At 34.7% G+C, this 25,592-nt stretch overlaps 1 protein-coding gene across 2 annotated transcripts; it reads right to left on the bottom strand.

Moving 5' to 3' along the window:
* Window positions 1-635: 635 nt before the first annotated feature.
* LOC136030275 (homeobox protein Nkx-6.2-like) lies at window positions 636-25,583 on the bottom strand. 2 transcript variants are annotated; one of them, XM_065709147.1, is made up of 4 exons: window positions 24,991-25,583; window positions 19,020-19,273; window positions 10,260-10,447; window positions 636-2,277 (listed from the first exon to the last, which is right to left on the bottom strand). In XM_065709147.1, the coding sequence occupies exons 1-4, from the start codon at window positions 25,077-25,079 to the stop codon at window positions 2,098-2,100; spliced, it is 711 nt and encodes a 236-aa protein (XP_065565219.1). In that variant the 5' UTR covers window positions 25,080-25,583; the 3' UTR covers window positions 636-2,097. The 2 variants fall into 2 exon arrangements, with proteins under 2 accessions (XP_065565219.1, XP_065565210.1); XM_065709138.1 differs by having other exon boundaries at window positions 10,260-10,450; window positions 24,991-25,544.
* Window positions 25,584-25,592: the final 9 nt, after the last annotated feature.

The raw sequence follows: 25,592 nt of genomic DNA, 5'->3' as shown, positions 1-25,592 counted from the left end.
TTAAGGGTGGATACAGGGCGGTTTGGGAGGGTACATACTTACTCCCCCCCCCGCATAGCTACCCCTTTCAAAGTAAATCTTTATATATATACGTAAAACCTTTTTCTCTTTTATTATAACTTTTGAACATAAAATCTCTTGTAAAATTTCAAAAGCATTTACAACAAAATTTGTCAATTGTGGTTCTGTAAAAACTTGCATGGCATTAGTTTGGCTTTTGTCAAGCCTAATACTAAAATATATTTTTTTCACTGGATACCTTACCAAAATTTGTACAGGTCCTGTATAACGGTAGTTCAAGCATTTTGATTTTTCTGGGTTAATGAATGTGGCACCTGTCAATTTTCTTCTTCCCCTCGATTTTTTTTTGGAAAAGCATTAGGGCATAAAAAGTCGCTAGCTGTAGTTCCATCGAAAATGGCATGGCTTGAATACGATTAGGTCCTTGTCAGACCTTATATTAAGATAATTCATTCTCGGAGCTTTATTTCAAGATCCACCTTCCTCTTACTTCTTGCCTTGGCCAATTTTTTACTTTGTTTTTATATGTTTGAAACTCTGCTTGATTTAAATGTGTTGTTTCAATCTTCTATTCCCTGGAAACGTCTGCAGAAATTCAGCTAAATAGCATTAACTTGATAAAATTTTATTTATTCGATATAAGTTTAATGTACATCGAAGGATTTGCACGAGCATAAACATATCAACGAGAAAACTGATCACGGTTTAACATTACAAACTCTTTGGCAATACATAAATAAAACTAAACTAACAACTATTTACAAAACTCATTCATATGGACTAGTATATGGGAACTTTCGTCTTCTACCAAAGCTCAAACGGATCTGCAGCAAGAGCAGTGACACCAATTGTTGAGGGATACCTTTGCCCCATCCTCAATTACCCCCTTCCCCTAGATTTAAAATAATAACCTTTTAGTATTTTCACTGGACAAAGCAAAACAAATCCCTCTCCCTAGATTTTGAAAAATATGTTTTCTCCCTCCCAGAATTTTTGTGTTTTGACACCGCTATGAAAGAAATAAATAAACTAAGGTCCTTACTAGGCATGGTGAAAAGGTCACATAGCTATACCATTTCTGTATATTTCATTAATTAAAAATGTTTCATTTTTTTGTTGCGGAAACACAGGTAGAAGACCTTGATACTTACTTAATCTATGTAGAATATTTTAATAAATTACAACTTTCCAACGTAAATATAACTGCGGACAATTATACCCGCGAGGGACGAGGGCTGATACTTGAAAAGGATTTGTTTGCGAAAAAGTTCTCCCTTCCCCTAAATAGCTAAATCAGCCTCTAGCCCCTCCTATAGTTTCTTAAATATCGTCATTTATTGCTAAACGTTATCCCTTGCCTTTGAACAAACTGCGTAAATGAAAGAATTTCCAGTTTATATATTTTTTTTTTTTTGAAGAGTACGAAGTTTTTTGAACTATACCTTCATACGAAGGTATAGAGAAGAACTAGAATTTGAAAGTATTGAAAAATATTTATCGAGCTAAATGGGCCTTAAGAAATTTTCTAGCTATATGATAAATAAAAATAAGACAAGAGGAATCAGTCAGTATTATTAAACGTTAAAGCTTGGCATAGATTACTGATTTTTTACTAGACCAAAGACATTTTTGAAGGTGTCAACTTAATTAGTCCTTCTTCTTTAAATGATGTACTTCAGATGTAAAACATACTACATATGCAATGCTGATTTTTCATAGATTGAAGATACAGACCGCGATATTGCCCTGGAGATATCTTCAGGCAAAAGTTGTATAATAAGGTTTATGCAATATAAAACTTTGTTTTATTTTTCTCACTATTGTGCTATAGGGTAAAGCAAATTTTCAATGAAATGTAAGCTATTTTGCTGAACGATTGTAGAACAAACCAACTTCAAGGTTAAGGAAGAGTTTAATAGATTTCAGTTAATTCAAGATATGCGGCATAACTGCAGTATGTGTATGCATTAAACTTTCCCGGCTGTTGAAATTAAAAGTTTGATAGTGGCCCTGCAATAGTTTTGGCTGATCGACGAGGAGTACATCCACATCGAGGAAGCGTGCATAAATGAGTGATTATGAAGTATTTTCGTGCATATAGGAAGCATATTCTGGTTTGATCCGCTTTTGTTCTGATTCGGATTCAGAATTATCACTATCGCTAAGGTCCTCGTCAGCATCGTGCTGTCGTTTAGCTGTGGCCATTTCTGCAGCGTGCCGTTTGCGCCACTTCGTTCTCCTGTTTTGGAACCACACCTACAAGAAAATATTAAGTTTAGATTATTAAATTAAGTGAATAAATATAATCTTGGACTTAACCACTTTCTGGACAGAAATTTTAGAGTTGGCCAAAATTTTAGAGTTGCTTTACATAATCATTCATAAAAATGAAACAGCCACATTTTGGATAGCAGTACGATTCGTGACGACTTATTCTGAACTGGGCATTACATTATTCATTTAGTATGGTGTAATTAAACATAAAACTGCTAGTGAAAAAAAAAAACATTTTTGTTCAATATGATACGACTGTCATGATACGAGTTGCGGTGATTTATTATTCCAGATTTAGTGGTTAATTATTTGTCAAACATTGCAAAAATTAAACATAAATATATCATAGGAGAATATTGAGAAACTTTAGTTGTTATTAAAGGTTAATGTACCAAGGGGTGTTGACGTCCTTTTCCAATGTTTTTGGGCTTGCTTTCCGAGAGTTTGAATTAAATATTAAAGAAAGTATTATCCAAGGTGTGATTATAGAAAGAGCGGGGTCACAATCAAAAAGAGAGAGGATCGTGGATATGAAAATTTGATTCGGTTTTGGAACCTTGAAAATAATCAAAATTCAATACAAGAATAGAAATATCACATATTTATGAATAGTTAACTTAGATTTATTTTTCAAAACCGAGGTCTGGATATCATAATAAAGCAATAACCACATCTCACAAAAACAAAAAGATTACCTAAAATTAATCTTAACAGTACTCTACTTTATATTGAAAAAAAAAAAACAGAACACAAATAAAATAATAATAAATTGGAAGATCAATATAAATTAACAATCAACATGAAGAATCAAGTAAAATAACTCTGGAAAAGCAGTGACGAAACCCTTTCTAGTCACAAAAGGCTGAAGAATCCACCGGGTTTCGCCACTGCCCCTTCCTTGGACTTTTTTTTGTGGAAAACACAGTAGCAAAACGGGTTGTAAAATTTTTTTTAGTTAGTGGCCTGCCGTATTTTAAAAGTATTTTTTACATTTACCTCGCATTAGGGCTTCGTACACATATATTAGAAGTGAAAAAATCCTTTAAAGTTTCTATTGAAATAGAACTGATTCCGAAAACACTTTTAGGGAACTTTATCGAAAAACTTTCCTGATTGATTCCAGCAAGCACACATAAAGAAAATGTTTAATTTTGATCTTGAAAGAATTATTTCATTGACTGATCAGTAATTAAAAACAATTGTGACAGTTTAATAATAATTATAAAATTATTATAGGAAAAAGCTCACTAATTTATAAATAGAATGAATCCGAAATGAATTCTTATAGTATCCAAATTATCTCAGCAAATATTTAATTTCCTAGACCATATTTGCCAAGCAGCAGACTTCTTTTTCAACTTTTTTCAACTTTCTACAATCAAAAGTTTCGTATTATCTCATAAAGTCGGAACAACGACGTATCAATTATGTTTAGAGTCTCATGGGTAGGACTTGACCGGAATTATAAGCAAGTTCGTATCATGACCTGCCTTTCTTCAAGCTATAAATTGCCTCTCAAATAGACTTATGGGATATTAGAACCAGCAACTAATTTATACAACTGCTGTTCTATGGAGACCATTCAAGAATAAATGAAAACTTTACGGCGAGAATATACTTTGGTGATATTAATTCCTCCTTTTTGTTTCTAAGGGGCTTTTAACTTCAGTAGAAACGGCCCAAAATGTTTTTATTTTTTAGGTATTCATTGCCAAATACGTTTTATATCATAACAAACCATTTTGGACCTAGATAATAGTAAGACTGTTGTCAAGAAAAATAGCCAGTCGCCTTGCATTGATATAAACGGAAGTTCTGTGAATGGTAAAAATATAGTTGCGAATCATTTTGGTCAGTTTTATTGTCAAATTGGATTGTCTGTTCAAGGGAATGCAAGATATGTCAGGGAAAATGTTCTCAGTGAGGAATTCAAGGACTCTCGTGGTGACAGTGTTGAGTTCCTGTTTGAAAAATATACAAATGATGAAGTGATTAAGATAGTGAAAAAATTTAAAATAGAATTCTGCTGGAGTAGATGGCGTGAATCTTAGAACTTTTAAAGCTAATATGACGTATATGCCATCATGTATCCTACATATTATCAACCTGTCTCTGGAAACAGGGACCTCTCCAGAAGCACTGAAGCAAGCTAAAGTTATCCCGCTTTATAAAGGGGTTGCCAGGTCGGATGCCGGTAATTGGAGACCGATTTTGATGCTGCCTATATTTTCAGGAATTTTAGGAAAAGTGATTCATCGTCGTCTATATGACTATTTCACGAAACATAGCCTACTCAGTGACACCCAATTCGGGCTTAGAAAGGGAAATTCAACTAGTCATGCTGCCATTTATCTTGTTGATTTTATAAATAATTGTTTTGGAAAAGGTGAAATCCCCAAAACAATAATTTTTAATTTTAAGAAAGCGTTTGACACTGTATAATTTTATTGCAGAAATTAGAATGTTTGGATATTAAAGTAGTATATCTGAAGTGGTTTGATAGTTATTTACGCGGGTAATCTATTAAAGTGATGATTGATGATGTGTTTTCTTCCTCTTATGAAGTGTCATGTGGTGTGCCACAGGGGTCTGTCCTTGTCCTGCTTCTTTATCTAGTTTATGCAGATAGCATGAGGTTCCGGATTGAAGCTTAATGTCATTTGCTGATGACACTGCAGTTACATTTTCTAGTCATTGTTTGGATAGCCTTGTCTTGAAAGTGAACAGCGTTTTGTGAAATTTCCATGTTTTTTCTAGATTTAGTTTGTTATCAGTTAACGTTGGCAAGACTAATTTCATTTTATATTCTAGAGTATACCAGCCCAATGATATTAATGGTAGAATTCTGTTTGATAATAAGTATATAGTTAAGGTTCAGGAAACCCGTTATTTAGGTTTTTACATCGATTGTAATCTATCGTCGAAACGCCACAGTGATGTTGTTGTAACAAAGATTGCTCGTGGTCTTGGAGCAATTCAACGTTTTAAAAATTTTGTAACTCCGAGAGTTTTATTGCTTTTAAACCACGCTCTTATTTACTCATATATTTCGTATGGCTGCATGTTATGGGCAAGTAATTTTTATGTGAATTTTTAACGTGTTAAGATTCTTAAAAATAAATTATCTGTCTTATTGGTGGATATGTTGAAGGTGAACACACCACTACAGCTTGCTTCAAAAAATTGCAAGTGCTGAGTGTAGGACAGCTACGAGAGTACCAAGTTGGAATTTTTACTTATCAATGTTGGTTTTTCGTGATTACCTTAGTGAAAATAGATCTTTGCATCATTATGAAACGCGTTACGCTAGTGATATTTTCGTCCCGCATAGAAGTGGAACCAGGGCCGGCTTCCCTGCTACATTCTAGCATTCGGGTGGCTGAGCATCTGGGGTTATTCAAAAGTAAATTTAAAAAGTATTTGTTAGGCCAAGTTTCATAGTTGTTTTTCTATTTATTTATTTTTCTTTTCTTTTTTCTCTCTTTTCTGTTTCTTATTGTGAGATTGGTTATTATTATTGATAAAGTACTACCCCAGCCCAAAAAAACAGAAAAAAAAAGTTAAACGATGCTGATGAAATTTATATCATGGACTTCAGCATATTCGAGAGCAATGAAGTTTCAAACCCATATATACGAAAATACGATTTCTTATTTTTCCTGAAAAGTATTTCTTGAGAGGATCAACTATTTCTATTATGCTGCTCCTGATTATCATTGGCTGTCGGAACAGCTAATCACGTAAATCCAACTCACGAAATCTATTTCGTTTCATATTCATTAATGTAACCTCACTGAAATTGGGAGTTTGGCTATCAGAAGTCTGAACTTTCGATCACATTCAGATTCTACCACTTGATAACAGACAGGAAAACATGAAAATAAAGTGTGAAACAAAAGAAGCCCTTTACAAAACATAAATATGCCAATCTTTTATTTAAAGAGCCCGCACAGTGGTATTTACTGTAATCAGAGATATTACTTTTTTTGCAATCAATATTATCATCCGGGAATCAGCCTATGAAATAGATAGGGACGTAAGCTAGACATAGGGCAGTTGCAACCGTAAGGCAGACAATAAATAGGAGCTAGATTTGTTTTTGTGAAAATAAAACTTTAGCACGGACTCCGTGCTGCCTCATCGTGGTAAATTCTTTTTATATGATTATCGCAACATACCATCCAAATAATAGTTCTAAAATTGCATCCACTAACTAAGAAAACAAATGAGAGCTGTGGCAATATGGTCTCCAGTAACAAATTGCATATTATCAAGCAATGAATAAGCACAATCATGGTTGCAGCGATAGTTGCAATCAAGTAAAGAATGAATCAAGGCCCACACTAACCACAAGTTAAAAATATGGTACAAAAACGTATATTAAGAAAAAAAATGTCATTTGTAGTTTATTCAGAAATGATAACAGTTATTTCGATTAATCTTAGTAGTATTAAATTAAAAAACAAGTTTTTTTCAATTGAAGGTAAGGAGCAACATTAAAAGTAAAAACAAAGAGACATTATTCCGTATATAAAGGGGGTTGCCTCCCTTCTCAATACTTTGCTCTTTACGCAGAGTTTTTGGTACTTTTGAAAGAGCTTCCTATTCTAATTAAACGGCCCTTGTGTTCTAGGAGCCGTTCTTAAAAACTGGGACAAAGAGTCAAACTTTAGCGTTATGAGCAAGATTCTGAGGAGGTGGCAACCCTTTACATGATGAATAATTTCTGTTAGTTTTTAGTTTTAATATTACTCCTTACTTTCAATTGAAAAGAAATTGTTTTTTTTATTTAATTTTGTATTATGTTTCAGGTAAACCTGGAAACTCCCATTGGAAACTCCCTCCCGTCACGAGAAACTCCTACGTGGAAATTTATTCCCACGTAAAATATCCCCCCTCCACACACACAAAATTCCCTCTGGACTATTTCATTCTTTATGAACCCCCTCCCCTCTCCTTCCTCCCGGTGAAATTTCTTACGGGCGATTCAGTCTGAAAAAATTCTCCTTAGCGTACTTTCATTTGAAAATACTTAAATTTTTAATCGTTTTCTTGATCATTCCAGAAATCACCCTTTCGTTAATTTTTTTCCTCGGAAATCCAAACCTGCTGAAAAAAGCCACCGGACAATTGTCAAATCCTCCAAATCCTCCCTGAGTAAAATTTCCCCTGGAAAGATCATCCTTTGAAATTTCTCTCCCCATGGAAACCCACCCCAAGCCCAACCTCTCCCCATCAAATGTCTGTATACTTTCCATTAACAAATGCTATATGTAAACAATGGGCAAATTTCATAGTTTGCAGGCCTCTCCCTATGGGCTGTGGGGGTTATTTTACCCCTAAAGACATAGTTAATGGGTCTTTAACTATGCTGAACAAAATGGCTATCAAAATTATGAACGAATTTGGAAAAAAGGCGCGTGGGAGGGGGGCTAGATGCCCTATAATCCTTTTGGTCACTTAAAAAGGGCACTCGAACCTTTAATTTCTGTTCAAATACATCCTCTCCCAATCTTCTAGGACCATTAGTTCAATAAAATCACCCCTGGGGGGGACAAAAAACAAATAAACACGCAACCGTGATCTTTCTTCTGGCAAAAAAAAAAAATAATGCAAATTTCACCTTTGTATATATAGGAGTTTGAAACTTCTACAGTTTCCGGGTTCTATGACACGCTAAATTTGATGGTGCAATTTTAATTAAGGTTCCTAGAATTTAAGGTGGTGTTTTTCCCCTTTTTCGAAAATCGTACAAATTTTCCAGCTTTTGACGGTAATTCTAAACTTGATGAAATCTATATATTTTAATCGTCATACTCAGCTGATTCTTGTTCTGTGCCTGATGATATCATTTTTTATAGTTTCGATTACTATTGAGCCGTATCGCTCCTTTCTTACGGTTCTTTACCACAAACTGTATGAAAATATGAACTTGGAAACAAACTTGCGGAAAATGTTTATAAACAGCCTGAAACCTCTTTCAAATGGAATCAGATCCAAATGAAAGGCGCAGCATTCAAACTGCCATTGCCGAAAACCTTGTCTATAGTACTTACAGCCCCCCCCACCTCTCATAAAGAGCTGTTAAAGAGCTTATTTAAAAGTTAATTAAATAGTTAATGCCTATACTTTTCCAATTGGTAAGGAAAGTAAAAGCAGAAATATTTTTGTAATCACAGGTTCGGAATTTAACGAAAGGACTTAATGGAAATTGAAACTTAAAGGAAGAGGGCAAATACTGAAGCTTTGAATAGACTACAGATGGAAGAGGGGTATACAGTGGAGTTGGCAACTTTGTCATTTTTTCAAGAAAAATTCCAAAAGCAAGCATTTTCAATGGGAATAACTCCAAAAAGGTATTTTTCAAAAGTTAAAGGGACAAAAATCTAGGGATTTGGGAAAAGACTCCTCCCCACCTCAGTTGACGCCATTAGGTTCTAAAGTGAGTTTTTAGCATTAACAGTAGATAATATTAATGTTTTGCAGCTTTTAGTCTATTTTTGAAAAGTATTAGAATACTGAGTTTGAGTAAATATACTTAAAAATACATTCTCTTACTACCTCCACAGATTGCAATCTTCCAAGTTGCTTTTTCGGCAATTCTAATTACTTTGTAGCTAAAAAACTAAGATCACTGCTTTAATAAGTCTAAAAGTTTTTGTTGAAAGGCTGTCAAAAAGGCATGACCGATTGAAAGCGATATTTGTTAGACTTACTGTTTACAACTGGCATTATCGTTGACGCCCTTTATGATTCAAGGGAATATCAAACATCTGTCGCACTAGAAAGCTCTGAGCTTTCTACCTAATAAAGCTGTAGTATATCTCTCAATCCCTGGCAAAGTGATGGTAAAAATTATTTTATTACGAGGGAGAGTTCCGCCCAACAGTTCAGCCTAACGAAGAATCAATAAATATAATGAATTGCAACAACTTATGCAACTTACGAAGGAAATTTAAATGCAGAAAGCAATGGCTAAATTAATGCCTGCAATCTGAAATAGACAGGACTGAGGTGAACTCTCACTAATGTGTACTTTTATTCAATTCTAAGTTTTACGTAAACTTCATTGGATTAAGGCAAACGTTTATAGAAGAAAAAAGAAATATAGGAATGGGAACTTTGGGAATAGAATTTCAGAGATTTTTTTTACGAAATGTCTGAAATAGAAATTCGGAAGAGAAATTTCAGGCACACATTCACTGTTTACCTGCAAGGATATGATAGCAAATACTCTAAGCGGTGCAAACGTTTTTCTTTTTTCTTTTTTTTTCTTTCTGGCACTGAGAGATCACATTTTCGGAACTTTAGTCATTCAATACTTTTGAAGACACCACTCGTAGTCCTAGCTGATCTTTGTAAGCGAATGCCGTTAGGACAATTTTATGGTTGGTTCAGATTTTAGTTTTCTCATGTTTTATTGTAGGTGGAATTTGTGTTTATTTTATTCTCCGGTTTTGCTGAGAGCAGCTATTAAATAGTCTATATTCAGAATATTCAGTTAGTATTCCCTTAGTAATACACCATATTTTAAATTTCTTAATTAGAATAGCTTCCTTGTGGTTTTTATGATAGAAAGGCAGTGTGGTCTTCTATGTTACTTTCTTTCTCTTTTTTGTTTCTTTCCCCCTCTCTCTCTCTGTCTCTGTCTCTCTCTGTCTCTCTCTCTCTCTCTCTCTCTCTCTCTCTCTTCTCTCTCTCTCTCTCCTCTCTCTCTCTCTCTCTCTCTCTCTCTCTCTCTCTCTCTCTCTCTCTCTCTCTCTCTCTCTCTCTCTCTCGCTCTTTTTACTTTGAAGAGATGAAGTCACCCATAAAGTACAAAACCAGCATACGCCTTCTGTTAGAATAAATGGAACTGTTTTTTTTTTTTTTTTTTTTTTGTTTAGAAGCAAAACATAAAATAAATTTTATCTTGAAGTTTACGATAACTCTTGCACCAAAATCAATAGCAAAACGAAACTTACTTTAACTTGCGACTCTGTCATTCCTAGTGCATATGCAAGTTTTGCCCGCTCAGGTCCAGCTAAATATTTAGTTTGCTCAAACGTCTTTTCTAAAGCGAAAATTTGTTGGCCACTAAAAGTTGGTCGGGTATGTTTCTTCTTAGAACTCTCTCTGTCAAGACCAGGAACTGAAAGACTACCAGCAGCTGCTGCTAGAAAACAGAAAATAGAACTTTCAGGACTAAAAGACTTGAGTAAAGAAATAACCCTGGACTATCCAAAAATTTACATCCTTGATCAATCGGCGATCCACAAAAGGCCTGTCAAACCCAGCTCAATTGTAACCAAAACTTTACAAAAAAATGAAATTTTGATACCAATAGATACATCAAAACACTTGGATTGTTATGCTGATTTTAAATATGTAATTTTCCATAAGTTTAATTTTACACATCAAAATTTACAAGCCTTAGAAAATTTACCTTATTTTCAAAAAAGGGGGAAACGCCCACCCCCAAAAAAAAACTGAAAATCGTAGTGAAAATCACACCATCAGATTAAGCGTATAAGATAACCCTGCTGTAGAGGTTTCAAGTTCCTATGTGCAAAAAAGTCGAATTTTGTATTTTTTGCTAAAAGAAAGATCACGGATGTGTGTTCATTTGTTTTTTTACCCAGAAGTGATCGTATCGTCCCAGTGGTCCTAGAATGTTGTGAGAGGGCTCATACGGATGGAAATTAAAAAATTTTTAGTGTCCTTTTTAAGTGACCAAAAAACTTCGAGGGTAACTAGGCCCCCTCCTACTCTCATTTTTTCCCAAAACCACCTGGTCAAAATTTTTGAGATAGAAATTTTGTTCATCATAGTCTAAACATCTAATAACTATGTCTTTGAGAACGACTTAATCCTCCCAAGTCCCCAGGGCAAGGGCTGCAAGTTATGAACTTTGCCCATTGTTTACATATAATATTGGTTATAGGGAAGCCTACAGATGTTTTCAGGGGGATTTTTTTCTGGTGGGGTGCGGGGATCAGAAGAGGGGGTTACGTAGGAGGATTCTTCCATGGAGGAATTTTTCATGGGGGAAGGAAATTTCCATGATGAGGAGCTTGATTTTCCAGCATTATTTAAAAAACAATGAGAAATTAAATTTAAAAAAAAAACTAGTTTTTTCAACTGAAAGTAAAGCAGCATTAAAACTTCAAACAAACCTCCCAATCCCCTCTTCAATACCTCATTATTTACACTAAAGTGTTTCCAGTAATTTCAAAAGATCTATTTATTCTAATCAAACCACCTTTGTGATTCAGGGGACATTAGAATTGGGACAAAATTCAAACTTTAGGTAACGAGTGAAGTATTGATGAGGGGGTGAACCCCCTCATATACGTAATAAAATTTTCTAATGTAGAAGTTCATTACGCAAGTTCATTCGTAAGTTACGTATATTTATTACTAATAAAAACGTTCTTAAATAAAATTAAAAGTTCTAGTGGCCTTTTTAATTAATTAAAAAAAATCGGAAGGCAACTAGTCCCCCTCCCCCGCCTCTTTTTTCTCAAAATTGTCCGATCGAAAATTTGAGAAAGCCATGTAACTAAAAAAAAGTAAAATTAATTTGAAATAAAAGCAACTTAGAAACAACAGGGAAATATTTTCCCCAAGACATTGGAATTCAGTTCAATGGATATTTCGGCCCTATATACAAGGGTTGTCTTCAGCACAATGCCAGAATATATACATCAAAATGGGAGAATTATAACTAAAAATGTTTTTAAAAAACTTTTTGAAACAGCCCTAGCATCCTTAGTTCAACGTAGTTCAAACAGGACTGCTAAATAAAATGATGCGAGACGATAAATTCATTCAAATCAAACAGAACAAAAATATTTAAATACAAGTTCTCATGGCTAGTTTTCCTTTTTTTGGCACCTTGCCTCAAAGGCCTTTTTGTCAACTCTTTCAATATTATTATAAATTGATTTAGTAAAATATTTTGTTAGATCATTTTTAATTAAATTTGAGTATAAAGAATCTAGTGAACGCTCTCCTAAGTCCCTATTTAAAGAGATATTATTATTTATCTTGAGACTAATTTCGATTATTTCCCGAACCACCTGTTTTATCCCCAAAGCCTTATTAAGGAGAGAAGATTTTTCAAAAAGTATTGTGTTGGAAGGCTTATTAAATATATGCCAGGCTAGAGCAAAATCAAAGGAGTTATTAAAACTATTAGAAAGTAATGCTTTGTCAATGTCTTCTTTATGCTAGTGTAGCCGTTTTTCTAGATTCTGATGGGTCCTGCCACCATAGTAGTTGTCACAATCACAGGGAATTTGATAAGCCCCTCTTTGGCGAGTAACTGGGGTCTTATCTTTACTGGAGTTTAAGAAATTTCTTATTTTAAAGTTATTAGTGAAAATTACATACAGATTATTTTTTGTGCGAACATTTTTTAATTTTGTTGTGATTTTTGGAAAATACGGAAGATAGATAATATTTAAGGGTTTATCAGAAGCCTCACATTGGGATATATCCTCTATTTTACAGGAATGACTTTAAATTCTACTATTAAATATATTATTGATAAAAGGAATGGAGTAACCATTACAAAAAAGAATATCTCTGATCAAATTTATTTTTGTATTAATATACGAATGGGAGCAAATATTCAGGGCACGATCAATGAGAGAAGTTACAACTGCTCTTTTAACTTATGGGGGATGATAAAATGAAGATATCTATTGTTTTGTGTTGTTTTTTTGTAGATAGTAAATTTCAGTTTATCAGTATTACGAATAATTAAAACATCTAAATACGGTAATTTACTTTCAATTTCTAGGGTAAAGAGCAAATTTCTATCATAAGTATTAAGATGCTCTAAGAAACCCCGAAGTTCACTTTCCCCGTAATTCCAAAGTGAATTACGTCATCCATGTAGCGACCCCAATAAACGGGTTTTAAAACATTTGCTCAGAAATAGCCTGTAGTAAGGAGCGTTGCAAGTTTGACTCTGCCACAATTCTACTTTTTAAAACAGTTAAAAGCTTTAGCGTAAAGAGCGAGGGATTGCGGAGGGGACAACTCATTTCATATACGGAGTAATTTCTGTTCGTTTTAAGTTTTAATGTCGCTCCTTACTTCCAGCTAAAAAAATTAGTTTTTTTTTTTTTTAATTCGTATACATGGAGACAATGTCACAACTACTAACTATTGTCAAAAAAGGTAAAATTAATATGCAAATTCCGTTTTAATCATTCATGTAAGGTAAGCCAAAATCAAAACCTGCATTAATTCAAAAACGTTTAGAAATTAGATAAAAAGCAAGTTTTTTTTAACTGAAAGTAAGGAGAGACAATAAAACTTAAAACAAACAGAAATTATTCCATATATGAAAGAGGCTGCCTGTCCTCAACGCCCTGCTTTTTACGCTAAAGTTTGACTCTTTCTCAAGAGTCTACTTTTTAAAACAATAAAAAATTTTAGCGTAAAGAGCGGGGCGTTGAGAAGGGGACAGCCCCTTTCATATACGGAATAATTTCTGTTTGTTTTAAGTTTTAATGGCGCTCCTTACTTTGAGTTAAAATAACATGTTTTTTTTATTTAATTTTATTAAGAAAGCATTCATCTTATAAGAAAGCATTCCTGTTTTATTAAGAAGCATTCCTAAGAATTAAAAACTATTTTTGATGAAAATTCTGAATTATTTTGTTTCCTTCTCTGCTCCTTTTCTTCTCTTTGCTTCTCCCTCTTGTTTGTTTTATTTTTATGCATGTATTTCCGATAAAATAGTGTAATTAATTAACTTTATTATCTCTGCTTACAGGTTAGCTGACCTTATAGAAATCTTTGGTTTATTTTATATAGTATGAATTAATGAACTACCAACGAAGCTACATACGCATATATTATTACTTTAAAAAACAAATATGACACCATCCGCATAATCCGTATGCAACAAGAGAATTAGTGATGAACTACAAAATAAGAACCGAATATATCTCTATGCTGCGAACATTGTGATACACACAAGATAATATGAACGGTTTAATCTTTGGTAAATCATAAACCGTGTCTTCTTAATTTTTTGTCAATAACTGTATAAATAAGTTAGCCATAATAGGGAAGCAAGCAGATGTTCCAACTGATAACCATCCTATTCCACTTTAATTAACTGATAAAAGAATTGAAACCAAGGATGTAGGCCACAATGTTCCACCTGTAAATCATAATTTTGAGTAGTAATTCCCCAGCTAAAACAGAATTTATAGTATTTCATGTTTATTAAAGGGTGTAACAATTTAAATAAATGTTAAAAACGTTAAATGGGGTTTAATAGACACAGTGCTGGATAAAGAACATCCGACATCAGGATTTATTGTACCCATTCATAGCTTTAGTTTATTACCGACATTATTGCCAATTTTATGTCGGTGATAAGACTACTGTAGCAGCAAAATAAGATGTGAAAAGATATAACAGCAATATAAACGACCAAGACAGTATTCCTTAATTTGAAAATGTGCCTATAAGACCTTCTTCAATAACACAAAGTAATTTAAGAGTTTCGAAAAAGAGAAAACCATTTTAGAAAAAACGCTACTCAGGGGTTTATAAGGGAAGGAGGATACCCCCTCCTTAAATCAAAGACTTTCTAGAATGTCGCAGTGCTTTTTCATTTAAATAATTAAATAAAATTCTTTTTCTTACTATGGTCCCCTTTCTTTAAGACTTTTTAACAAAATGCAGCCAAAGAGACGAAACTATACCTAAGGTAGGTGGAATTACTGTCGCACTACAGTTTTTAAATTTTCATTCCTTTTAATTTTAAGGTAGTTTCCTAAGTTTCACCACCCATGGTAAGTTGGAAAGAAAAATCCTGTCTCCACCCGTGGAAATGGTTTCCTTACTAGGATAATCTCAAAGCTGGATCTTTCTTTCAAGAGAAAAAGCCGTTTCTTTATTAAATAAAAAAAACAAGATTTTTTTAACTGAAAGGAAGGAGCAGCATAAAAACTTAAAACGAACAGAAGTTATTCTGCATATGAAAGGGACTGTCCCCTCCTCAATGCCCCGATCTTTACGCTAAATTGTTTTATTGCTTTAAAAGTGGAGCTGTGAGAAAGAGTCAAACTTTAGCGTAAAGAGCGGGGCATTGAGGAGGAGACAGCCCCTTTCATATTAGAAATAATTTCTGTTCGTTTTAAGTTTAATTGTCGCTCCTTACTTTCAGTTAAAAAAACTTGTTTTTTTATATTTAATTTCTGAACGTTTTTGAATTAATGCAGATTTTAATGTTGGCTCAACGCACGTGAATAATTAAGACAAAATTTGCACATTAATTGTGCAAATTTTGTCAAGGTTTTGACCGGACGGTTTTGAGAAAAAAGGGGCGGGGGAGGGAGTCTAGTTGCCTTCCAATTTTGGTCACTTAAAAAAGTCACTACATTTTTTTTTATTTACGAGCATTTTTATTAGTAATAAATATACGTAACTCGCAAAATAAACTTATGTAACGCACTTCTATATTCGTATATTATTATTACGCATATGAGGGGGTTCGTCCCCTCGTTAATACCTCGCTCTCTACACTAAAGTTTTATTTTGTTTCAATTCTTTAAGAATGACCCCTGAATCACAAAGGCCGTTTAATTAGAATAAATAGTTTTTTTGAAACTGCTGAAAAATACTTTAGCGCGAAGAGTGAGGTATTGAGGATGGGCAAAACTCCTCATATGCATAAAATTTCTGTTCGTTTTAAGTTTTAATGCTGCTCCTTAGTTTTAGTTGAAAAACTTGTTTTTTTTCTATTTAATTTCTGAATGTTTTTAAATTAATGCAGATTTTGATTTAGGCTCACCGTACATGAATAATTAAAACGAAGTTTGCATATTAATTTTATTAATTTTGGCTAAATGGCTTCCTCAAAGTTTTGATCGGATGGTTTTGAGAAAAATGGACCAGGCCTAAATGGAGGGCAACTAGGGGGCCTAGTTGCCCTCCAATTTTTTGGGCTACTTAAAAAGTCCACTAGAACTTTTAATTTTATTTTAAGAACGTTTTTATTAGTAATAAATATACGTAACTTACAAATTAACTTATCCAATAAACTTCTATATTTGTATATTTTTATTACGTATATGAGAGGATTCGCCCCCAAAAAAAACAAATAAACAAATAAACACTCATCCTTAGTCTTTCTTCTGGCAAAAAATACAAAATTCCACATTTTTGCAGATAAGAGCTTGAAACTTCTACAGCAGGATTTTCTTATACGCTGAATCCGACGGTGTGATTTTCATCATTAAATAACTTTTAGGGGGTGTTTTCCCTTTTTTCGATAATAAGAAAAATTTTCTCAGGATCGTAACCTTTGATTGGTAATACAAAAATTGATGAAAATTATGCACTTAAAATCAGCGCAAAAATCCAATTCCTCTGATGTACATATTGGTATCGAAATTCCGTTTTTTAGAGTTTCGCTTACTATTGAGCAGTCACGCTCCTTACTACAGTTTGCTAAAATATTCCTGCGGACATGCTTGTTGCTTTTATAAGAGCGATCTTCATGTACTTGCAACATTGATAAGTTAAATGTAGTTTCAAAACTTAAGTCTGGTTTGAAACTTGCAAAGTATGCTTAAATTTTTGAATTGAACGAAGACCATATGATCATTTTTAATTATGTCTGATTATGTTTAATTCGATTATATTTTGATAATTTGTTTACATTGAATTTCTTTTTTAAGTTGGAAAAGTAATATCCGATGGATATCCGGCGGTGACTAGGAGGTGCCTAATAGACAATACAACTTTAAGGATAAGAATACAGGGGTGGTCCAAATACAAGGGACCCGCTTTGGTCAATTTCTTCCCAGAACCACTTCATATGGAAGAGATAGCCGAAGAAGTTTTGGAGGGAGTTCATTCGATTAAAAACTGAAAATTCTAGCGTCCTCTATACAAATAAGTTAAGAGTGGCCAAGGGGCAACGAACTTCCCTCCTTAGCCATTTTCATCTGCTCTTCTATTCAAAGACGTCCGATCAAAATTTGAGATAGCCATTCTGTTCAAATTGGTCAAATAACATTGCCTCTAGGGTAGAAATTTACCCCTTATAGTTCCTGAGTCAAGGGATGTAAGCGACGCAATTTGCCAATTGTTTAAATAAGGGCTTTTCTTATTGTGGGGGGGATGTTTGATCATTGGTCTCCAAAGAAGCTTAAGGTATTAAGGTAAAACTTTCAGGAAATTTTGAGTGAAATGTTGAATAAAATCGAAACATACTTTGTGTATGCTGGTTGCCAAAGGGCTAACCCATAGCATCTGGAGACAGGGCTGTAAATTGTGCAATTTGCCCATTGCTTGCATGTGACATTTATTATTGGGAAAGAGGGTAATGTTTGATCTTGGGTGGGTCCAAAAGGCTAAGAGTAAGGTTAAAATTCAGGGAATGTTGAAGGGTACGTCGAACTAAATCAAAAGACACGTGCAGATATTTTATCAAAAGGGGGTATTAGTAACATTTTAGGGATGGCTAAAAGTGTTAACTTAAAACCTTTACTGCTACTATTACTATTGTGACTACTTATGACTGTGATCGTGACTATTTGCCACTATTTGCGACTGCGACAACTTGCAACAGTGACTGCGACTACTTACGACTGTGATTACTTCAAACTGCAAACACTTGTGATTGCGACTAATTGCTGCTGCAAATGTGACTACTACTACTACTACTTCTACAGGTACGATTATGACTGTGACTGCTGATAACTCAATAGACTTTAGAAGATTTACAGTTAGGAGGAGTGGGTAGCCGAATTTATTTGTAGTAATTGCTGTTCACTTTAAAATCTGATTTGAGTATTGACTTTAAATTTTATATGTTTCATGTGTTATTTATTCGTCCAGATTAATGTCTGTTATGTTTATGTTTGATGTGATTATGTATTTGAAATTTATGTTCGTTTTAGGTTTCATTTATTTTTGATAATAAATTCTAGTCGTTATAAGTTTGAATTGTTATAGAACTCTGTTTTAATTCATCCCAAGTTTTGATATTGCTCTTTATTTTTCTTTGCACATTTACTTTTTCGGACATTTGTTTAAAATATTTTTTAAAAGAAGACATAGGAGTAGCCTAATCTCATACTCAAGCATCAGTCACTACAATATGCTGCGTAGCCGTAGTAGCATGGACTACTCGAATTCTCTTATCCCTAAACCGTGCAGAAGTCTTGCGCTTTAGTTCAGGTACAAATACAATGGGTGAATTTTTACACTGTCTATTACAAACTTATTTAGATATTGAAACAGGTAGCATAAACATTTTTTATTCAGTAACTGTACATTCTGGGCTTTATGTGTCTAGGTGCATATATTTAGTATACTCTACGAATAGCCTGTATTTCTAAAAGGAATAGGATTTTAAGCAGCTCTCTAAAAAATATATATAATCTATATACCGTTTTCAAAGTCATTATCTGTCGTAATTATGAGTTGAGATGAATACAATGAGTTAGGCTTGCACAAAAATAATTCATTCAATAAATATTGGACAAACTGGTTCAATTTATGATTTAGTTTAAAAAGCTGCAGAAAAATACTTCAAATATATGTAAAAGAATTATTATATACGTATTTTTTCCAAAAAATAAGCTACTTCTGAAAATTCATCGTACTAAGCCACCAGAAGAGAATACTCCGGTGAATGGTTAATTCGGGTAATAATTTTACAACACCATGCATATCTATATATTTAAAGGGTTGCGTCTTACCTCCAGCCAGTCTTTCTCGCCATGCTTGTAAGCCAAGTTGCTGCAATCCTTGAAACCCGGCAGTTGACCAATACGCACCAAGTCCCACGGGGAAACCCAAGGGAAGGGATCCAGTAGGTGAGGAATTTTGATGTGGCGCAGCTGACAGCCGGGGAAGAGGACGGTTCAACAAGTAATCAATGCTGTGAGGATTGTTGCTTGGATGTGTCGTGACTAGACTTGGCAACGAAGACTTCTCCAGAAGTACTTGTTGCCTAATTTAAGAACAAGCTACTATTAATAATTCTAAACATTACAACTTTGGACTTTATGATTCTTAAAATCCTACACCCACACAGGTGGAGAAGAACAAATCTATTATAACTAGGAAGATCCTCCAAGGCTACCATATAAGTGCATATGATTGTGTTTAGGGGAGAGGAAGGGACAACCTTGTGAAGGAAACCAGATAAAAAAAAAACTACACTAAGTTTGTAAAACTGTAATCAACTGTAAAAGAAATCGTAACAATCTTGCGACATTTTTGCAGGGGGGAAGGTGTTAAGAGCTTGATCCTGCGTGATCCCTATCTCACTAAAATTTAACAGATAATTTGAAATACTGTTTTGGCACGAATCTAGATATTAAAAGTTTTCTGTTGTTTTTTCAAGCAATAAACCACCAACAAAATAATTTGCACGTTCCCCATGAATTTTGAATCTGTGATTCTACAATCAGGATCTTACAGTTACCTATTTTTTCCTTGGAGTTTCAACCCTTGTGCTAGGATAACTAAAAAGTATATATATCCCAATAGAATATAAAACAAAAAAGCATATAAAGTTATAACATTAAAATACTGAACAAATAAAGATTATCCTGAATACAAGGATACTGCCCCTTTGATCTAAACCCTTTACGCTAAAGCTCTATAATCCACTACTCAAAGCATTTTTTAGTAAACTGATTGAGTTATTGCGTCATTACAATTTTTGTATTTACCAATCGTCTTTCAAAACAATTGAAGTGAAAATTTTATTTTTTAAGCAAAAACACATCCCAAAGCCGTTCCATTCTTGAGCCATTGTGAAAGATGCTTTTATTTCATTCCCATTGCTCCTACGTTAGAGCATTCATTTCAGAAATATTGAGGAAAGAACCCAAACGTTAATGTGCATAAGAAGAGGAGAAGGATTTGAGAAGGAAGCGGTATCGTTACACACAACATGGTTTCTGTTGGTATTTCTTTAATTTGGATATAAATATATAGCACAATGAAAAGTTTAATCACCATTCATCTCAACACCTATTTTGGAATGTATTAGAAATCGGCACTTTAGTTTGGCATGGTCCGTTTTGTTACTTGAAAAAATCCCTATGTCGTTAAAAGCCCTTTGCTATAGGCCCTGTTTGGAAGTTAAAATAAAAAAAAACTATTTTTTTCAACTTAAAGTAAGGAGCAACATTAGAACTTAAAACAAACAGAAATTATTACGTAGGAGGGTTGCTCCTCCTCAACACCTCGCTCTTTACGCTAAAATATTTTAGTACTTTTAAGGAGCAACCCCCCCGTAATAATTTCTGATAGTTTTAATATTTAATACCGCTCCTTACTTTCGGTTGAAAAAACCCTTTTTTATTTAATTTCTAATCGTTTTTTTAAATAATACCAAGAAATCTGGCTACACCTCGATGGAAAAATAGCTCTTCCTGACAGATTTATTCTCTAGATCAGTGGTTCTCAAATTGTGGTACGCGCAACCCTTGGGGGTAAGCAAAAATTTTTAGGGGGTACACAGCCAGCCAAAAGAAATAAAACAACCATTTAACTCTAGCACTGGCAATTTTATTTATATTTCAGCTATAGTTTACTTAGTACCGGTAATTGGAAGGGCTACCTAAAATATTTTGTGGGTAAAAAGGGGTACAGTGTCTAATTATGTTTGAGAACCACTACTCTAGACAATTTTATCCTGGTGAAAATTTACCCCAGACACTTACCCTTAACATATCCACCCGTAAAACTGAATCGACAAAGAGAAAGCAAGACACAAGAAGAATCTCGTGCAGGAATTCTGGCAGATTTCACCAATGACAAACTTTCCCTGAAAAATTCGCCCCCTCCCCACGACAAGTTTTCTCCGTTGAAAATCCCACCTGTATAAAATTCGACCCCCCCCCCTCACCCGAAAATTGTATGCACACTTCCCAGTAGCAAATATTACACGTAAATAATGGGCAAATTTAGTAACTTAAAGACTATGCTGAACAAAATGGCTGTCTTAAGATTTTGATTGGACGATTTTTAGATAAAAGGGCCATGGGAGGGGGCCGAGTTGCCCTCCAAATTATTTGATAACCGGAAAAGGGTACTAGAACTTTTAATTTCCGTTCGAATGAGCCCTTTCCCGATATCCTAGAACCACTGAGTCGATAAGATCACCCCTGGAAAGAACAAACAAACAAAAAACAACAAATAAACACGCATCCGTGATCTTTCTTATGGCAATATATATATATATATATATATATATATATATATATATATATATATATATATATATATATATATATATATATATATATATATATATATATATATATATATATATATATATATATTTAAAATGAGTGAGTTTTTTTTCCTAGAGAAGGGTCATTTCCCCGATGATTTCTATAAGATCTCCAAGTCAAATATCTGGGGCTTTAACTCCACACTCCGAAATTTTGACAAAAGGAAATATGCTCTTGCATAGGATATATTAACTATATATCTGGTTTTACTGGCGTAAATGTTTCCCTTTTTCAAAATATGGTGGAAATTAAAGAAAACTTTTGACTTGCTGAATAAGAGCAGGTGGTTAAGAGTGTGTGTGTGTAACAGAACCCCCGTTTCACTGAACCCCATGCAACAGAAACCAATCGTTTAACTGAAACCCTGTTTAGCTGAACACCCGTTTAACTCAACCCTCATTCCACCGAAACCTCCGTTTAACTCAATCCTAGCTTAACTTAGCTCTCATGTACCACAGCCCCGTTTAAATCAAGCCCTGTTTGACTCAGCTCATTCCAAGGCCTAAGAATAAGAGTGAACTAGCGCTGAGAAGAAGCCAAAAATTTGCTTCTCGCTTCGGTCAACGATCAAAATTTATAATGTGCTTGTTTTAAAGGTATTAATGGGGAGGAGGGAGGATCGTTGAGTCTGGGACAGGGCTCCAAAACTAAAAATTCTCTCTGGTTTGGCTTAAGTTTTAATAGGATCCAATTTAACCGTCCCCCGACCCCCCTCCCAGATGGTCGAATTGGGGAAACGAAAATTTCTAATTTAATTTGGTCTGGTTCCTGATACACCTGCCAAATTTCATCGTCCTAGCTTACCTGGATACCTGGATTACCTGGCTTTTTATGGCACTTGGTATCTACCAAGTGACATATAGCGATCGCAAATTCTTTCGGTCGGTCTGTCTCTCGATCTGTTTGTCCCGGTTTTGCTACTTCAGGCACTTCCAGGTAAGCTAGGACGATGAAATTTGGCAGGTGTATCAGGAACCAGACCAAATTAAATTAGAAATTTTCGTTTCCCCAATTCGACCATCTGGGAGGGGGGTCGGGGAACGGTTAAATTGGAAAAATTAGAAAAAAGGAGGTATTTTTAACTTACGAACATGTGATTGGACCTTAATGAAATTTGATGTTTGGAAGGATATCGTGTCTCAAAACTATTATTTTGAATTCCAACCGGATCCAGTGTCATTGGAGGGGGGACCGGAAATCTTGGAAAACGCTTAAAGCGGAGAGATCAGGATGAAACTTGGTGGGAAGAATACGCACAAGTCCAAGATAAGTGACTGACATAACCGGACCGGATCCGCTCTCTTTGGTGCAGTTGAGGGGGAGGGGGAGTAATTCGGAAAAATTAGAAAAAATGAGGTATTTGTAACTTACGAACAGCTGATCATAACATATTGAAATTTGATATTTAGAAGGATCTTGTGCTTTAGAACTCTCATTTTGAATCCCGGCCCGATCCAGTGACATTGGGGTATTTTGAGGGGGGAAACCAGAAATCTTGGAAACCGGAAATCTTGGAAAACCCTTAGAGTGGAGAGATCTAAATGAAACTTGATGGGAAGAATAAGGACAAGTTATAGATACGTGATTGACATAATTGGAATCCGTTCTCCTTGGGGGAGCTGGGGGTTGTTAGTTTGGAAAAATTAGAAAAATTGAGGTATTTTTGACTTAAGAACGGGTGACTGGATCTTAATAAAATTTGAACCTTAGAAGGAACTCATGTCTCAGAGCTCTTATTTCAAATTCCGACCAGATCTGTTGACATTGGGGGGGTTGGAGGGAGGAACCGGAAATCTGGGAAAACGCTTATAAATGTCGTAGATTCGTGATTGACGTAACCGGACTGGATCTGCTCTCTTTGGGGGAGTTAGGGGATGGAGTTCAGTGCTTTGGCGAATTTGGTGCTTCTGGACATGCTAGGACGACGAAAATTGGTGGGCGTGTCAGGGAGCTGCGCAAATTGACTTGAAAAAGCCTTTTTTCCCAATTTGACCATCTGGGGGGCTGAAGGGAGAGGAAAAATCAAAAAGAAATTGAGATATTTTTAACTTAAGAGCTGGTGAACGGATCTTAATGAATTGTGATATTTAGAAGGACCTCGGGACTCAGGGCTCTAATTTTAAATCCCGACCGGCATTAAGCCTCTGATTTTCCTTTTAAATCAATCTATTGATTCTTAGATTTTTGCTAGAACTCATACCATATGAGCTCTTGGCTCTTCCGACCTCGTCATAAGTGGCATATCAGCTCTTAGCTCTTGTTTATTTGGAACTTTCGGGTATAATCGGCTATGTAACACTAAAACCAGTAAACAGTATATGCACTCCTTAATGGAGTGGGGAGAATGAAACCCTAATTCTGAGAACTTTTGATGGTTACCTATTTTAACGGCTCTGCGACGTTTCAGTGAGCCACAAGTGATGGAGAAAAAGGAAAGAAAAATAAAATTCGTTCTTCTTTGAAATTCCCCAAAGAATATTTCGGAATTAATCTTAGCATTAACATGAAAGAAATTAGCATCTATCATTAAAGAATCAGCTTTGTATTTGAATTATTTTTTCCCTGGGTAGTTTTTTCAAAACTTTTTTCTTACTTTTCACTGGCAAATGAGGTTGGGAGGGGGAGTATCCGAGAGGGTATGTCAAATATCAATTAGCAAGTTTTCGATCATGGAGATTTAAGGTGTATACCTTTTTATGGTAAAAAGCCTTTATACTCCAGAAATTACACTAGAATCACACTTTGATGCTTTAAGGCATTTTTATGTCAGTTGTTTCAGCAATAAAGTTTTGATAAATTGTTACTTTTTAAAAGGGAGGAAGGAGCAGAAAAGGGAGTAAAGAAATATAAAACAAACGCTTGCAAAAGATTTAACCAATCAATCAAAACCATTTAACTCAAGTCAACTTTTATGAATTCCAACAGAACGGGCAGATTTACATTTTCTAATTATATTGTTTTTTTGAGAAAGGTTGATCTGAATGGGGCCTTTTTGAATGGGGATTGTTCCAAACATGGTTGGGTTAACTGAGGTTTGAATTGCTCGTAGATTGAGTTAAATGAAGGTTGAATTGTGTGGGTGTGGAGTTGAAAGGGGGATGAGTTAAACAGGAGGTTGAGTTGAGCGAGGTTTCAGTTAAACAGGTTCATTTGCATGAGATTAAGTTAAACAAGGGTCCAGCTGCATGGGATGACACTGACTGGGGGTTGATTTTCTCAGGGGTTGAGTTGCATGTTTTAGTTAAATGGGTTCAGTTGCACGGGAACTGGTTAAAGCCAAGCTTAGCGCCCAAATGATATCTTTAAAAGAATCTTAGGCTTAAACCCCTATCAATTCAATACTGAAAAAAGAATAATCTGTTTCAGATAGAGTCTCATCTACTAATAAGAAAATATCAATTTAATCTGCAATACTTACAGGCTCTGTGCAAACTGAACCTTGGTGTGAAACGGGACTATCCTTGGCAGAACTAGGTGATATTGAAAATCCCGACGGGATTTGAGCATGTAATAACTGGGTTGCAGTGGGTGAAAATCCTGTTGGAAATGTGTCTCTTCCAAAAGATAAAGCTCTCAAATGTTGCAAATTCTGACTTGCAATCGTTTGATTCGAAAGTAACTGATTCGCAAAATACATCTTGCTCAGATCACTATGCGAACTAGGGAATTGTGGCACACGTCCTGGTGGCGTAGCCGTCCTTTCAAGTGGCGACGAGACCTTTGGTGATTCTTTTGGTAATAAAGGGCTATCATAAGATAAAAGTCTTGACCCAGAAACACTATCCATATATGCTATATTGAGCAAGTTCAACATAGAAGCACTACTTGTATTTGCGTTCTTTAAATCTAACATGTCACAAAAACAGTTTATTACAGTTTGATGATTCTCCAACGACTTGGTTCTACTCAATAAAGTATCATATTGCTTCTCAAGGGATCTCTAAATAAGGAGGAGCAATTGTGCTTCATCACATTTTGATAGCTGCGCTATTCAAAGCTCAGTGATTGGCTGATTTAATT

Source organism: Artemia franciscana, chromosome 1 (assembly GCF_032884065.1).
Source record: "Artemia franciscana chromosome 1, ASM3288406v1, whole genome shotgun sequence".
Lineage (NCBI taxonomy): Eukaryota > Metazoa > Arthropoda > Branchiopoda > Anostraca > Artemiidae > Artemia > Artemia franciscana.
The sequence above is the reverse complement of the archived record's forward strand: the minus strand, read 5'-3'. Positions and strand labels throughout refer to the sequence as shown.

Coding starts and splice junctions, on each gene's coding strand:
- LOC136030275 (XM_065709138.1), bottom strand. CDS start 25,079: ATGCTCAAATCCCGTCGGGATTTTCAATATCACCTAGTTCTGCCAAGG. Junction 19,274..24,990: donor GTTCAGTTTGCACAGAGCCT/GTAAGTATTGCA, acceptor TTCTTAAATTAG/GCAACAAGTACTTCTGGAGA. Junction 2,278..10,259: donor TGACAGAGTCGCAAGTTAAA/GTAAGTTTCGTT, acceptor ATTTTCTTGTAG/GTGTGGTTCCAAAACAGGAG.